At 37.7% G+C, this 17,469-nt stretch overlaps 1 protein-coding gene across 2 annotated transcripts; it reads left to right on the top strand.

The window, feature by feature from the left end:
* The first annotated feature begins 693 nt into the window (after positions 1-693).
* cdv3 (carnitine deficiency-associated gene expressed in ventricle 3) lies at positions 694-17,252 on the top strand. 2 transcript variants are annotated; one of them, XM_077244336.1, is made up of 6 exons: positions 706-765; positions 870-1,124; positions 9,876-9,952; positions 10,248-10,375; positions 10,461-10,626; positions 15,967-17,252. In XM_077244336.1, the coding sequence occupies exons 2-6, from the start codon at positions 930-932 to the stop codon at positions 16,091-16,093; spliced, it is 693 nt and encodes a 230-aa protein (XP_077100451.1). In that variant the 5' UTR covers positions 706-765; positions 870-929; the 3' UTR covers positions 16,094-17,252. The 2 variants fall into 2 exon arrangements, with proteins under 2 accessions (XP_077100450.1, XP_077100451.1); XM_077244335.1 differs by having other exon boundaries at positions 694-1,124.
* The last annotated feature ends 217 nt before the right edge of the window (positions 17,253-17,469 follow it).

The raw sequence follows: 17,469 nt of genomic DNA, 5'->3' as shown, positions 1-17,469 counted from the left end.
ACATTAATAATTTAATTAATGGAATTTTAATAATTTGACAATCTATGAAAAATGTATTAATGGGAAAAAAATCGTTAATGGAAAAGGTGTGACTGCAGAGTGGAAGAGGGGACTACGCAGAAGGATGTTTAATGGCCCCACTTTAAAAAAAAATTTTGGGAACCACCCTGGAACAACAAGCTTCCACTTCATGTCAGAGTAGCCTTGTCGCTCAACGTTTTTAAATCTGTTTTAAAAATATTTTTATCCTTAATCTTTTTACTACATTTTAAATATAAATATCCAGGTTTTGTGGTTAAGTATTGGTAGGTATTATAAAGCGTAGGCTATATTATGTGCATTGTAAAGCACTTTGGTCAACTCCGGTTGTTTTTAAACGTGCTCTAACGTTATAAATAAAGGCTAAGTTGAGTAATATTGAGAAAAATTTAGTAATTTCTGCAAGTGTGCCTCTTTTTTGCAATCGTGTTTTTTTATTCAGTATAAAACGGCACTACATGTAAATGTATCAGTAGAAATGTTTTCTTTAATTGTTAAATAAATTACTCAACAAGTCTTGTATAACTACTAAAACATAATAGTTGCACAATCTGGCAAAATCACTGTGCAGAATCTTCACCCTGCGATGTGATTGGTCGAAAACTAACATAGTGCTCAGTGATTGGATAGCAAAACTGTCAAACACAAATCTGCTTTCCCATCCGGGTCAGATTGGAAGCAACCCTATCCGGTGCATTGGGCGAGTGTGTGTCACACTTTCAGCTGGTGAGTTGTCGGTTGCTCTCAGCACACCGTTAACCTGCGGATACACATGAAATACGGATTATCAGGCAGTCACACACGCAAAGGCTCGTTTGCTGTCGTTTCAGACGCTGATCTGATTATTTCAGAGCTTTTTTAGTGTCAAGTGAAGGAAATTTGGGGATAAGATGGCGGATGTGGCTCCGGCCGGCGTGGAGAAGAGTCTGGATGACTTCTTCGCCAAGCGCGACAAGAAGAAAAAGAAGGAGAAGGTCAAGGGAAAGGAGCAGGCGACCGGAGGAGCCGTAATGGTGTTGAAAAAGACGAAAAGGGAGAAGGAGAAGTCGACTAAGAGTGAGAATCAGGACGCGCAGATTGAGAAGGTAATGCAGAGTCAAAAAACACACCGGCTGCGTCACAAACCCGTGAGCTGCCTTGCCTAGGTTAGAGAACATTCAAAACGCGCTTGAAACGTTGAGCAATGTGGGCTAAGCACGCAGTTCACTCGGCTTTGTGACAGCTAATTAACACTAACAAAAGGTTATATGTTTAATTTGTCTATAAGAGAAAGTTAATGTGATGTGTTGTATCCATCATGTGTTTGTGATTATGAAAGCTATTAGGCTGCTTAAATTTACAATTAACTTTAAAATCAATTTCGGTCATGATTTACTCACTCTGCACGACTTTTCCTCTTAAAAAATAAAATACAAAAATAACAAAATGAGGGTTTTAGCAGAACAGAAAAATATTGACAGTATCAGTCATTTACTTCAGTTTCAAAAATGTTTCTTACAATTAAAGTCAATAGACAGAATAACAGTACTAGTCATTAACATTTCAAATGGGAATGGAGCAACACGAGGGTGTGTAAATTTTTGGGTGAACCATGCCTTTAATTTTGCCCCTAAATAGAAGTCGTGTCTGAAGTGACGTATGTTGGGTGATATGACGACATATTGTTCCATGGGAAATCAGGCCTTTGTAAGTCTTGCAGGGGTCTTATAACTGATCCTGTAACTGTCCTTCAACGCCACCATATGCTCGTTTCTCATGTCATTACAGAATAGCTAGGTGCTAATAAGCGATGGTGGTGTATGATTGTACTTTTACAATGACATCAGATCGTTTTAATTAAATTCTGCACTTTTTCATATTGTGATGCACATCAAGAAATATTGTAAGTCAGTTGTGCTGCATCCCAATTTTCCCACTGTGCCCAAAAAGTACGTTATTTTGAGAAGAAAACGTATATAGCCTAGTTTTGAATGTGTAACAGAAGAGCAGGCAGATTTCAAGACGTAGTCTACTAGTACCATGTCTATGAAGTCGTAGTGAATTGGAAATTCACCCTATCTATTTTCTAAATGAATGTTATAGATCTTAAGTGTTCAATCAATGTATGCATGGTTCATTTTTCAGATTTGTTGACCTCTTAGTGTTTAATCAAAGCTGGACCTTTCTGTGAAAATGACAGACTGATGTTTTATGTAGGTCTTATTCAATTGTTTTGTCTGTTTAAAGTCACCCTAAAAATATAAATGATATTTTTTTTCAAATGGAATATTGTAGTATTTATTATTAGTGATTATCTGTGCACATCATGATATGAGCTTTTTTTTCGTGATTACGATATATATATCCCGATATTGTTATTTTTGCTTTAAATAAGGATTTTATGATATTAAAAATTGAAACCATTGAAGTTTCATAATTCTTGTTACCATTTTCAATATTACAAAAAACTAATAGTAGCTTAAGAACTCAAGCCTACTGAAGACAAACAGTGATAATGAAAGAACGAAGCAAGCAAACAGGAAAACAAACTACAATAGATCAAAGACAAATACAATTGACGTACCTCAAAAACTTCAAGCTCTAGAATTAAAAAAATACATAAATTGTATAAAGTAATAAAATGTATAAAAACATTGTATTTACTGTGTAAATTAAATATACATTTATTCTTTAGTTAGTTACAAAAGTGATTCAGTGAGGAGCTCTTTTTTTAACATTATTAATAACGACAGCTGGTATATTTGGATTCTGTCACTTTAAGACCGACTGCATGCATCCAATAGACTTGTGCGCTTTCTTTCTCAACTGTTTGTTCACTTAGGACATAAATTACTTTTCTTGCAAAGAGATGGTCACTTTGTAAGTGTGTATTTAACCGTTCAAGCCTAATTAGTCAGCAAAAAGCACTCCGTTCAGTTCTCACGCGCTTTGAGCTTTCATGTGCGCGCATCTTTCAGACAGTGCTGAGAAAATCTTTGACAGCACACGCACATAGCGATATTAGTTATATTTCGCTGCTTACTGCGCTTCAACGGTTAAAAATCAATCAAACGCAATACTTAAAAAACGCATGCAAACAATAAGCTTTTGTGACACCCCGTAGCACAGCAACGTTACGTGAGCTTAACCACGATAGAGATGATAGTCCAATATCTCTACTGGTTGACACATTTCTACCGGTTAATCGCAGCAATTGCAAATGATGCAACTTTTTTTCAATCAATTCCTGATGGACAAAGCCTCACCCTACTTTTATTTTGTTTATGCCATTTTATATAGATATTCATCAGAGAAGAAAGCACTATAGCAACTTCCATTAACGTTAACCCACCCCTGCAAGTTTCCCACTTCTCAAAATCCAATAGACAACAGATAGAGAGAAACCAACACCACGCCCTTTTTTATTGGGACGTTAAGACCATGCTCCCACATAGGCACCCAGCATCCTGTCACTGTAAACTGGCAGGTCAATCATCTTGTCACTGATAACATCTTCATATACATACATTTTAGTTTAATTAATGCTACTCAAAAATGTATGTTAATCTGCCAGTCGTGGGTGTTTTTTTTTTTAAACCAATCGTGTATTTTTAAAAGTTCACAATGCTGTTGCAGATGAAATTGCATCACAACTTTTTCCAGCACTTCAAAGCTCTATTGTGAATAATTGCGTTGCGACTTGGAGGTCGATTAAAAGTGTCATGAAACCCCCGTTTTAGTTTGGTCGTTCACCTCCGAGTTGGAAAAAGTCTCAAAAAATGGTTGTGTGAAGCTGTGGGAGTGTAGTAGAGGGTGGAAAGAGGGGAGAAAACAACTAATAAAACACAGACCTGCAACTCACTCATTAAACAGAAACATGAATATTAAAGTATGACCTCGGAGAGAGAAAAAAACCCCCCGAGTTGAGGGTTAAAAACCTAACCCTATATAACAAACTGCCAAAAACCAGGGAGAAACGCGGAGATAGGGCAGTAGAGTAAATGAAATATGTCCATAAAAACTTGAAAGGCACTTGCTCCAGGCCCGACACCCAATCAGAATGCCAAGCGTGAGCCTCTGCGTCAACGTTTATAAAGTCCTCCGTTTTGACCCGTCTTCACTAAACGCCCTCCGGAGATTCAAAACGGGGTCGCAGCGTTTCTAAACTTATCCGTTTTAGGTCTTCGTTTTTGCCGTTGTAGTTTGGACAAGAGGTGCAAACGTAGCAAAAGGTCTCCGTTTCTAAACTAAAACGTAGTGGTGTGGATGGGGCCTAACTCTGCCTTTACTTCTTTGAACTGAGCTTTATAATTGGCTTCAAACAAAGAAAAGAAGCACGTCATATGAACTTCAAGATATTTAAAGCCAAAGTGTAGTGATTCTTGTTGAATTTGTAATGCCAAATCATTAATGGGGAAACATTCACTTTTTTGGAAATTTAATTTGTATCCCGAAAAGGTACCAAACCGACCTAATAATGATATAATCAAAGGACAACTAGATATGGGGTCACTGATGTAAAGCAAAAGGTCATCGGCGTATAAAGACACACGATGCTCAATACCCCCCCTCCTAACCCACTGGAACGCTGTGGCTGTTTTCAAAGCTATTGAAAGAGGTTCAGTTACAATGTCAAATAGGAGTGGGGACAGTGGGTATCCCTGACGAGTCCTTCGTGTTAATGGGAAAAAGTATGATCGAGAATAATTAGTCCGAATTTTTGGCGAAGGGATAGACTGCCTCCAAAGATTCTTTAAAAACCTCAAAAAGAATTGGTGCAAATTATTTTTAAAAATCAGTAGGATACCCATCAAGGCCTGGGGACTTACCACTCTTCATTGCCATAATGGCCCTAGTAATTTCTTCAATCTCGACGTCGCGTTTTATATCTACTGCCTTATCTGAAAGTAGGAATATCTAAATTAAGAAATTTTCCATATCCGTTGGATCTGAGGGAATTTAGAAGTATATAATATGTAAAACTTTTTATTGATTTCTTTTTGGTTGCTAATAGGGCTGGGTATTGACAAAAATTTGCCAATTCCCAAGCTTTGGATTCCAATTGGATTCGATTCAATATTGATTATTTTGGATATCAGTAGAGGTGGGCGATATATCGTTTAGACGATAATATCCAAATTGTTGTCTGGACGATATGCAAAATTGGGATATCGAATATTTCATAATTTGTACAATCTGACCCCCCAAACATGAAAAGAGCTGAAGGAAGTTAAAGAGAAAACAAATAAAGCACACTATAACCTTCTAAACAATTATATGTAGCGATTTTAATACTGTAGGGGTTTGTTTGACTGTATATTAGTTTTTGTACAAAATCACGATCGTTCCTCAATTGCACGAGAGTAAGCTGCTAAAGTTACTAATTTGCAATATACAACTACGAAGTTCTTACCTGTGTGTTATGACGTTTAGGTTGAAGCAACAATCCAAAATCGTAAAGAGAAGGCAAAATATGCGTTGTTTGTGGAAAAATGATCTTAAGTTAAAAAGTTTTTCTTAAATGTCTGTGGCGTCCTCGAGTGGCGAGCTTCGTGATTGCATCATTAGAAAATTGCGTTGTATGAGTCCAAAAGATGGAATACATTTTCCCAAGAGATCGGTTCCGTACGCATTACAAACCGAACCATTCCGGTGGTTGGACCATTTTTCCTGCCGAACAAAATTCGCCTTGGAGCGAACACCACTATGTTGCGCAACATCAACTGGCAAATGTAATGAAAACGGAACGAAACTCATTATTTTGTGCTTTACGGACCATTTATCATTTCGGACAAATATCAGTGCAGCGCGATCCGATCTTGAAGCAACACCGTTACTACATAAGAGATGCAGTAAACAAAGCATTTGAATTCGCCACTTAAGTAATAACATCGCTACGAGATCTAGTGAGAAGCATTACAATTTCTCTATTATTAACTGATCAAACAGCGCTGATGTGGAAACCAGGAGAAACATTGTTCCATGAATGAACTAGTTATAGGTTTTAAGTCCACAGATCATTCACCATGGATTTAATGTAGTAACACTAACTTGTAACCATGGAAGTTTGGCAGAAATATTAAAATGCTTTCAAGTACGTCACACATCTTTTTCCAGCACTTCAAAACTCAAATGTTATATGTTATTTAAATTTTATTTTTAATGTGATGACCAAAACATTATTTGTTCATCCTTCAAAGATTACCCCCATTTATAAAACTAAAAGTTTCAAGATGTAGGAAAACTCACAATTATTTAAAAATAATTTTTCTATTAATAAATAGGAAATTTCTATGGCATTTCTTTATTTTTGCTGTATCGAAAACGTACCGAACCGTGACACCACTGTATCGTATCAAAACAAACCATGAATTTTGCGAACCGTTACACACCTATTAAAAATATAAAAGAACAATAAAGTCTTTGAATAATAAATGACTATTGAATAATATTTTATTATTTTTAAAAGTTTAGGAGTCTTTAAATCAATAATGTCTCATATCTTTATGTACTAGTAATTCTATACAATAATAGGTCAAATGCAGCAAGTCAAAAGACCAACTGGACCTTCTTTACCAGTTTGCACACATTTCTTTGAAGGATTGCAAAAATATCGTCTGAATATCGAGATATTGAAAAAAAATATCGAGATATTCATTTTTGTCAATATCTCCCACTCCTATATATCAGGTACAATACATGGCCAATTTTCTCAAGGAAAACAAATCTCTTAACTAATGCTGTAAACTATGCGAGTCAGTTGTAGCCTACTAGGCTTCATTAGCCTACTATAATATTGAAGGTAAAAATTAACTGATTTGTATACCAACACTTAAATTACACTTATTTATTTTTATAATTATAGTTATATGAAATATAAACATTTAAATGGTGGCTGTCATAAAAACTTGCCAGATTTATTCAAACATGCATTAAATATTGAAGAACATTAAATTAAATGAATATGTAATATGGTGCATATATTTAGTAAAATGCTCCTCTCTAGAGTTAATTTTTCTACCTGACTAACGAGTTTATGGTCACTGGATATGGTTTTTCTGAGGTAAATGTGACGTTACATGACATTGTTTACAAGCTGTTTTACTGACATCTTTCCATGGTTGAAACACTGAGCGATTCCATGTGAAATGATACATACGGATTTTGATAAGTTGTACACACTTTCAGATGCTCATTCATGTTTATTTTGCACTGTAACTGGTATTAAGGCGGAAGAGAAGATCATGTGCGCTCCGCGCTGATGCTTCTCTTGAGCTGAGCTGTGCCAGAGCTATCTCACGCCACAGCGCCAAAACGGTATTCCAGTTCCTTCTTATGTTCTTTATTAGCATATGATGTATAAGATAATATTTGACCCCTCAAGTAAGCCTTTAAAGTCTCCCAGAGTAACGAGTAAGACACTATCCATTTTAGTTGAGACAAAGTTATAGAACTTATCGTTGGATAGCAGTAATGGATTAAATGCCCAGATTGGTCGTTCTCTGATGTTCAGATTGTGTCAAAAGGTATAAACTGTGCTCTCTTATTAATTAAAATTGCCACACCTCTTGATATGCTATTAAATTTAGAATGAAAAATTTGACTAATCCATATCTTATGAATTCTATTGTGATCATCCAGTCTTAAATGTGTTTCTTGTAAAAACAATATATATGGTTTGAAAGATTAAAGATGGGAGAAAACTTAAGCTCTTTTAACAGGACCATTTAATCCCCTGACATTCCATGTAATAAGCCTCACAGGATGACCTCTATCTTCACCACCTATATTAACTATGATACAGAAATTAGAAGCATGCAAGGGTTTTGATCTAAAACAAATTGTAGCCATAAATTGTAAATAACAAAAAAAAATAAGATACAAGAAACCAGAGGTAAACAATGCTGCCAACCGCCCCTCGTAACCAAAAAAAAAGAAAAAAAAATACATTACAATTCCTAGGTCTAATTCCCCAACTGAGGATGAGCGCAGATAAAACACAACGAAAAACCTCCAAAGAATGCGAACCAACAAATCAAGTCATATAAAATGTAGGTGCAGTCCCCTTATAAAATGAGGTTCAAAACGGTGTTAAAAAGTGTGTTATACAGCCGGAAAAAGAAAAGAAAAGGAGTGTACGATTTTATAATCATAAGTCCAGCGCAACCTTGGGTTTGCACATAGTTACAGTATGAAGCTTTTTAATTACAGTCTATGTATGAAACCGAATGAAAGTACGAAAGTAAAAAAAAAAATCTTACCCGAAGGGGCAAAAGGAAAGTCTTTGCACATTATTCTTCACCCCAATCTGAACATTAGAACTCGTTGGCTGCTGCTGGCGTGCTGAACAAGTGTTTCTCTTCTTGAGTAACCCGGAGCCTTGCAGCGTACAAGAGACCAAATCTGACTCCCTTTTCATAGAGCTGAGATTTCACATCTTTGAACGCTGCTCGCTTTTTCCCCAGGAAAAACACCCGGTGCCAGCGAAAGAGCAACTCTCGCTTGCTTACTGAATCTGAGGATGCGACGCTTGTCCTGGAAGAAGTGAAAAAGAACCAGAAACACTCTGGTTTGGTCTGATTGGCCCTTGCATCGTTGGTTGGGTTGGGTCCGACTCGTTGGGCACGAGAAAGAACAAGAGGACTCGTGAAGAAGTCTTTCCCCAGTACTTCCTCAAAAAAATCAGTCATAAAGTTAATCTGATCTTGTCCTTCCAAATTTCAGGGATGCCCACAACTCTCATATAATAGAAATATGAGAGTTGAACGACTTTTCAACTCTCCATGAACGATTTTTGAGATCGTCCAGCTTTTCCTTCAGTGACATTCTCTCTTTCAGTAGCGCATCCATTGAAGCCTCAACATTTCCCCAGCCCATCACTGTAGTCATTTAGTCCATCTTCAACCTCGTGTAGTCGTTCGTCATGAGCTTCATAATATGATTTAACTTGTTCAAGTGTCGGGTTCACAGGTGACAATGCACCAGCCAGTTCTGCTTTTAAGAGAGTGAACTACTTGCGTCATATCAGAAAGAAGCACTGACCGGAGCCTTTCGAGATGTTGTGGTAAAGCCGTTAAGCCCTCGGGGGATGGCGCCGCCATATCGTCGGTCTTGCTCGAAGCTTCGCTGTCTTTGTCGCCAGTTTTATTACGAAGTTGATTTCTACTAGTCATTTTTGTTCCACCGTTATTTCAAGTAATATCAGCTGCCAGATAATGGATTGTAGTGAACATATATCAAAAAAAGAACGACTAGATGAATGAAAGAGGTCGGGAGCTACACTTGCGTGCGTCTACTCAAGCCATGCTTAACCTGGAAGTTACTTGAGAATATACTTGATTTACATTTACAATTAAGGATACGTTTATACAATGATGTACTTTGCATTTTTTACGTACAGACAACAACATTGTCAAAATGATCTCCGTTCACACGGATCTGCAAAAAACGACTAAAAACACTGTATTCTGCTTCCAGTAGTTGTAGTTGGCGATGTTACTTTGTAAATCAACACTATGCGCATATAGACTGAACACGTAATACACTTGTGCATGACGTTACAGTTTTTACAAATTCATGAGATGATAGCGGTATTGTTTTCAAAAACCTGCACTTTGAAACTTGTTTCAGGCCCCAAAAATTCCATTGTTGTGTAAAAAAACGGGCAAAACGCATTAAGTTTTCAGGTTTTTTTGTTGGAAAAGGTGTCGTGTAAACGGCCCATAAGACAAAAGTGAGATGCTCTCAGCTTCCTTCCTTTCTCCAAAAAATGTATTGTGCTAACCACAAACTTGCATAGATGTCAAAAAAAGTAGTTTTACTACTTAAGTGTCACCTCTCTTTCTTTATATCCCCAGGAGGACGAGGAATGGAAGGAATTTGAGCAGAAGGAGGTGGACTACACTGGACTCAGACTCCAGGCCCTGCAGATGAGGTGTGAAGAGAAAACTGTGGACATTATCGAATGAATTTCATGCTACTGATCATAAATATTATGCTGTTTGCATGGCCATTTCTTATTCAAAATATACTCAGTAGTTGTATTAAGATGAATTTCTATGGTTGCCCTGTTTTTTTCTTTCTGCTAACAATTTCAGAAAGCGCATTTCAACAACTACACTTTGACCTTGGTTTTCAGCTAACACAAATGTCTCAAAGCACTCTAAATGAATTTAAACATTGACGCATCTCTGTTGTAGTACACATTTTTATGTTTGTCTGTCTGACAGTGATGAAAAGGAGGAGGAAGAGTATGAGAAGGAGGAAGTGGGCGAGGATGGTGAGATCATCCTGGTCAGTGGTGATAAAGTCTCTGGACCCTGGAATAAATCCGGCGCCCCCCCTTCAGCTGCTCCGGGTGAGTCTGAAGCATTAGTATAAATGGCCAACTAACAAAAGTATTAGTTGAGATCAGTTCTAAACAATCTGTCTTTTTCTGTTAGTCGAGGAAGTTGAGGTTCCTGAGCCCAAGGCACCTGGCGTGTATCGTCCCCCAGGGGCCCGGTTAACCTCTACTAAAAGAGGCCCAACTCAAGGGCCTCCAGAGATCTTCAACGACGCCCAGTTCCCCTCTCTCCTCTCCACCGCCAGACACGTGGAGACTCGCAAGTAAGCAGTCACTGAGCTCATCTAAAAAGCCTGTGTGCTGATCGTAGCTTAATCGATACCTTTAACTTCCTTCCTTAATCAGTACCTTTAACTTCCTTCCTCGTTTTTCCAGAGTATGTTAGGAATGGCATACTGCCACGCTACTCATACTTTTTCTGCAGTTTTTTGTACTGTACAGTGTGTGAATCTTTTCTGCAGTGTTTGTACTGTACAGTGTGTGAATCTTCTCTGTGCATGGAATGACAAAACAGTGTTATTGTTTAAAATTAACTGTTAATTTCAATAAATCTGAAATTAAATATAAATATTGGATAAATTAAAAATAGAAATGTTGCCTTTGGCAACTAACTAAAATAAGTTGAATTAATAAATATATATATCACGTGAAAAAGAAAGTACACCCTTTTGAATTCTATGGTTTTATGTATCAGGGCATAATAATCAGGGGCCTGTACCATGATGGTAGTTGAACAAACTCAGTGTTACAGGATTAGTTTAGAGTTGACAAAACCAAACCAATCCAACCAGGCTTTGTTGGTACCATGATGCTGATCATCAGCTTTCTCTGTCAACTCAGGCTTTGATCCTGAGTTTAGGAGTTTAGGTGTGACATCGGTAGCGAACAGCCAATCACATGTTGAGAGAGTGAAACTGAGATTAATTTCTCGCGAGAGAAGCAGCGTAATTCACTTAAATAAAATAAATTAAATAAAAGTATTAAAATAGTAAGAATTTAAACAAATTTACACAGCAAAAGAAAGTAAAAGTTGTGAAGTTATTTTATACAGCTGATAAAGGTATAGAGAGAATTGAACATTTAAGCTCACATGTAGTCATTTTATAGCTTCATCTATTGATGCTAAAGCCTATTTATATTACCTTTTATATATTTATTCATTTAAACTGCGTAATAATAATTGATGAACTAAAATTGTACATGTGTGATTGATAAAGGGTATAATAATTACATAAATAATATCTAAATCATACAAACGTATTATTCTAAATAAGCATCACTAAAAACCAGACGATTTTGTCTTTAAAAATCATTTGCTATGTAATGACCTTTAATTTGGAGTAGAAACAGGTGGAGTGACTTTATTGCATCAGGCATGTCACTTTGTTCACAGCTGATTGGTCCAAGTTCAGTTTGCAACCTCTTACCTAGAACATAACCTGCCCCGGACCAGGTTAGCCGTGGAGCGCAAGTTACAATGGCGATGAACACTGCTAAAAGCCAAACCACTTTCATGGTCCCTAAAACCCAGGGTTGACGCAAACTAAACTGAAACATAGCTGGCTAGCCACCTAAACCGGCTTCATGGTATAGGCCCCTGGTCCCTGGCAGGTCTTAAAATTAGGTAAATACAACCTCAGATGAACAACAACACATGACAAAACTAGGCCAAAATGGAGAAGCCATTTTGTGTGACAAACTAAGTGCACTCTTAAAGCCCAAGTGTACTACTTTTTCCACGTTCTGCTCCTTTCGCACAGTTGAGCATGCAAGCCTTTCGAAGTATACACTTTGGTCGTGAGCACAGAAAGACGCTATCTAGTGGAATTTGTTTTTAAGCACTCAAGTCACCCACACATGCGCTGTTGTGCACGCAGAGTCTGCGCAGACACAAAAATTTGATTTTTGTGCGCAGACACAAAAATCAGGACCCTCCTGATGGTGTCAATTACGTCACGCGGACCATTGCAAAACGCGGACAGCCAAAATATAATTTGTGCTTTACTGCTTTCAAAGGAATTAAGAGGGTAAGAAGAGAGGTAAAAAGCAGAAGTTTTGTCAATTTGCTGGTTTAGAGCTTTCAGATGTGTTAACACAATGCCATGCCAAGGAGGAAAGACATCAGCAAAGATTTTAGAAAAGCAAGTGTTATTGCCCATCAATCTAGGAAGTGTTGCAAGGCCATTTCCAAACAAATTGTATAATTTTAGAGTGAGGAAGATTATTCACAAGTGGAAAACATTCAAGACGGTTACCAATCATCCCAGGAATGGACGTCCCAGTAAATTCACCCCAAGGTCAAACCGTGAACTGCTCAGAGAAACTGAAATAAACCCAATAGCTACATCTCAGACTCTACAGGCCTCAGTTAACATGTTAAATGTTAAAGTTCATGGCAGTTCAGTTAGAAGCAGACTGGAAAAGTATGGATTGTTTGGAAAAGGGCAACACGGCTTAGTTTTGCAAAATTGCATCTGAACATAGCTTTAAAAGCTGTTAAATCAAAAGGTGGACTTAGTTTGTCACCCATGCCTTCTCAATTTTGGCTTTTTTTGTTAAATAAATAATGAAATGAGTGACAACACATGACATTACATCTCAGGTTGTATTTACCTAATTTTATGACCAGCTAAAGACCCGTGGTCTGATGTATAAACGTTGTGTACGCCTTAAATATGCCACTCTCATTAATGGAGTTAAGCACTGAAATATTTATTTTATATTTGTAGTGGATATGCTGCTTTTGAACACTTTTCCTGTGGCGTGCTGTTTTAACTACAGCGAGGATTGGTGGAAACATGATAATTCTGCTTTAATTTGTGTTATGAATAGCAGAACTCTGAGAAAATATTTCCGTGCGAATAATGATCAATGATGCGCACTTGACTCTTAGCAAATGGCTTAGCTGCAACATAGACAGAATAATGACAATGTAGACAGTATAATGTCAGACCATGAAGGACTCGCTCGGTGATCGAACGGTCCATTGGCCGGTTTGAGTAAGTCCGATGACACAATACTGTAATCCTGTGCTGTTGGTGTCATGCACAGAAAGACAGAAACCTAATAATAACAACCATTTTTGTGGTCTTCCCTATATTATGGAAAGTACCATTGTATTTGAAGGATAGAATTTGAAGGAAACTGTTAGATATGCACGTTTTGTTTTTTATAAATGTTCTGTCAGTTACGTGCTGAGTCCTATCTAGGCCTATCTGTCTGTATCCATTAAAAATATATTCAAATGTGTTTATCTTATAGGCAAAATTTTATACATTTGATTTGCTCAAAGCTATTAAAAATACTATTTGGCCACTGGAGACTAACTCCTCTGAAAACTTTCTCTGAAATTTATTTTATACAATTTCGATTTATTTATTTTAAAACGTATTTGTTCTAAAACAAGGCAAGGATGGGCTACTGAATGATTTTTCGCAATGTGCACATATCCGCATCTCATATGGATGGGAATACGCATGTAAATGGTATGCAGATGACCTTATGCATAGTAAAACTAGGCGTTGTAAGCTCCATATATGGTTATATTGGGGGAGGAGATGAATTTACGCACAATCTTCCGCTGACTGGGTTTAAAAAAGGAGCTTTTCTGCAGATTCTGGCTTTTCTAGCTTTTGTGCGCATCCACACTTTTAGGATGAAATCTAGAGAAAGTTTTGTCCTGATACGTAAAACCATAGAATTCAAAAGGGTGTACTTTCTTTTTCACATGACTGCATAAATGTATATATGTGTGTATACTAATAGGAATGACAAAGCACAAAATTACTAAAACTCATACTAAAAATGAAAATATAAAATAAAAGCGAATTCAAAATAATAAATGTAAGAGTATATTATATAAATAATACTAAAACATCACCATGCCAAAATGTGCATTATACAATGGATGGCTCTGAAATTTCTGATTGGATGAGCCATTTCACACGCGCACAAGCACGTGGATTCTTTACTTCAATGAGCTCATTGTTTCTGCCTTAACTTAATGCACTGTTTAACAATGAAACTGAATGAAAATTAATTGAAATGCATTACACACAGTCACCCCTGATAACAGAATACTCTAAATTGTAATTTAGACACATGCATTTTCTGTAAAGCTCCTTTTAAACGATATGTTTTGTGAAAAATGCTATACAAATAAATGTGAATTGAATTAAATATAGGCTACTGGGGTGCGGGATATAGCCTATGCTCGCGCTCAGCACACATGAAGCTTGCCGCAAAGCACTGGCTAAAGTAGCCTAATGATTATGGATGTGTCGGGAAACGATAGCAAGGAGATATTTTAATTGTTTATTAATGAACAAGTGTTTACTAAACGTGTTGGCTGCAAAGATGATTATTGCGAATTTGCGATGCTGACTCGTCATTCCCGCAGAACGCGCGCGCGCCTATATGGATTAGGTTATCAAACTATTTATTTCTAATCGTTTCGTTTAAAAGTAGACATATTTTGAACATATATAGAACTATTTCTCATGTCTGTGAGGCAAGTATCCTATACGCTGAGTTTTGGTTTATATGTGACGCGCTCCAGTTCTTGTAGTCGAAGACTGATAAACTTTCTACTCTCGAGTGTATTCTGTGCGCTTTTAAGTGCCTTATCAGATTTACCGTGTTACCGGTCTTAGCAGCGATTATCTTGTCGAAAATATTGCATCGTGTGCTTATGGCATCGAGTCGGGTACATGGGTACACTTTTGATCATTTCCACATATTTTCTATCTATCTGGGTTGGACGCTTACACACACACACACACACACACACACACACACACACACACACACACACACACACACACACACACACACACTACAGCCTCACGTGCGACGAGGCACGTCTCTGGGCAGCCGCGTAAACTAGTGCTTTTCCGCCACAGCCAATCATGCTGCATGTTTATTGTTTCACTGACGTTGACGAGATTAACCACTTAGGTACCGAAACTTGGTACCGAAAAACAAGACATGTTTCGATATTCGGTAGTATCGGGGCAATTCTGTCGGTACCTAAAAAGTACCGAACTCGGTACCCAGCCCTAGTCATAGAAATGTATTTTAGTTTAGTTCCAGTTTTCCACAGTTATGTTAGTTTTTATTCTTCATAGTTATGAAAAATAAATGAAAACATTTCAAATTACTGAAGTACAAACTAATTCTTGACTCCATACATTTTTTATTTGTAACTTTATTTTGATGTTCTCTTTTGAACATTCTGTTGACTATAAGTTGGGATGTAGTTGCAAAGTTACTTAATCTAACCCTACCAGTCTACTAATACTCAACTAGCTCTCTGATGGGCCAATCCCCCCCCCACCCCACCCCTCGACTATTACTGTTTTTATTGATGAACATGGATCTTGAAAATCTCAAAATTAATTGTGATTGTTTAATGCAGTTTTTGATCATAAAAAGTTTGAAAGCAGCTTTGCTATTTTATAATTACGGCAGAAATACCGTAAGAACTATTTTATCATGTATGGGGGGCCTTCGATTGTGTTGGACAGTTGATACATGGTAAATAAAAAACTGAACCTAACTGATAATGCATAATGATGCTGAGAGAAACTGTTTTCTTGTTTTAGGGACCGAGAGATGGAGAAGACTTTCGAGGTGGTCAAGCACAAGAGCCGGGTCAGAGAAGGGGAAGGCCAGGGGTCCATGCAGCAGTTACAGTTAGATAATCAGTACGCCATCCTGGGGGACAAATAAAAGCCATCTCCCCCTCCCCCCAAGCCTACCGCCAGTGGTACAGTAAGACTCGCAGGGGGAACATGACCTGCAGCTTTCTGATGCAGTCCTGACTGAGCTGGAGACGCCTGTGCCCTTCCACCCACACACACACACACACACACACACACACATACACACACAACCACACACACACACACCTAAAATCCTTGTCAAGCAACATCCACAAATGAACGCATTTTGACACATTTAGCCATTGAAATCCTCTCATACACACACACAGGGCTGATAAAGGCCCTCCCTTATCAACTGCATTCAGATGGGCTGCAGCAACAGGAACTGACTGAAATTTCAAAATCTGCTTTATATGACACCAAGTTCACCAAGACGTAAGATACTGCATCAAACGAACGAGGCACCAAATGTTTATTTCGGAGGATTTCCTCATGGGGTTGGTTGGCCGGCAGAGCCACTGGACATCGGCCAACCCTGAGAAAATGAGAAAAGCCACTTTGAGGATGGAGTTCAAGACATTGTGTGAGAATTTAAAAAAAAAAAAAATTGCTGAGGGTTTTTTTTCTGTCTTCTTTGCTACATCAGTATAGCTCCTGAACCATTTGATATTTTTTTTTTTCTTGCATTGTGATGACAAAGCTGGGAGTTTTCGGTTTGGGCACTAGAGAGGGGAGACTACCTCAGTTGCATATCTGTGGTTACCATGTCGACCAGGTCCTGGGCTCTGATTGGCTGCAGGAATTAACACCAGTCCAGCCAAAGAGGAGCGATTCAACGTTTCAACCTTAAACTTGAAAATGATATTTTTCCCTCCCCTTGTCAGGTCTTCAAATTAATTTTTTAAAGTGGCCTTAATGTTGAAAAAATTAAAATACAAAAGTGTTGGGGGAGATATATACATATAAATATATTTAGAAAATGCGTTCTGGAAGGCACTTGTCGTGTTGCAGATAAAGCCTGCTTGATTTGATTTTTGCCGCTGAGTAAACAAAAATGCCACCGTAACCCTCTGAGAATGTAGTTCTGCGCTAGTTTGTCGACATATTGCGAATAATGGATGTTCTCTAACAATGTCCCTTTAACCTTTTCATCCATGTTCCTCTCATTTTATTTGATTCCATGATGATTGACAAAACATTATTAAAGTTTAACCTTTCTAATCTCACATCATGTTTCTGGTTTGATGTGTATTTTTGTGATTTCTTGCTGTGGCCTGTAGAGGGCGCTCCAGTCATTGCAATGAAATACTCTGCAGTGTCAAACGCGTCCCTGTTTACGTGTGGAGCTGTTTTGCCATGTTAAACTGTAAATGTATGCGTATAGTAAGTATCAGAATCCCAGCCATTCTGTATATGCATTAAAACCCCTCAGACTGACCATGT

The sequence above is a fragment of the Siphateles boraxobius genome, unplaced genomic scaffold (genome assembly GCF_051911475.1).
Source record: "Siphateles boraxobius isolate OS27281-9 unplaced genomic scaffold, OSU_SipBor_1 26, whole genome shotgun sequence".
NCBI lineage: Eukaryota > Metazoa > Chordata > Actinopteri > Cypriniformes > Leuciscidae > Siphateles > Siphateles boraxobius.
The sequence above is the reverse complement of the archived record's forward strand: the minus strand, read 5'-3'. Positions and strand labels throughout refer to the sequence as shown.

What these genes read in the sequence shown, in the direction of transcription:
- cdv3 (XM_077244335.1), top strand. Translation starts at nt 930, where the DNA reads ATGGCGGATGTGGCTCCGGCCGGCGTGGAGAAGAGTCTGGATGACTTC. An exon ending in AGGACGCGCAGATTGAGAAG is followed by an intron (nt 1,125 to 9,875) that starts GTAATGCAGAGT and finishes TTATATCCCCAG; the next exon opens with GAGGACGAGGAATGGAAGGA. An exon ending in CCCCCCTTCAGCTGCTCCGG is followed by an intron (nt 10,376 to 10,460) that starts GTGAGTCTGAAG and finishes TTTTTCTGTTAG; the next exon opens with TCGAGGAAGTTGAGGTTCCT.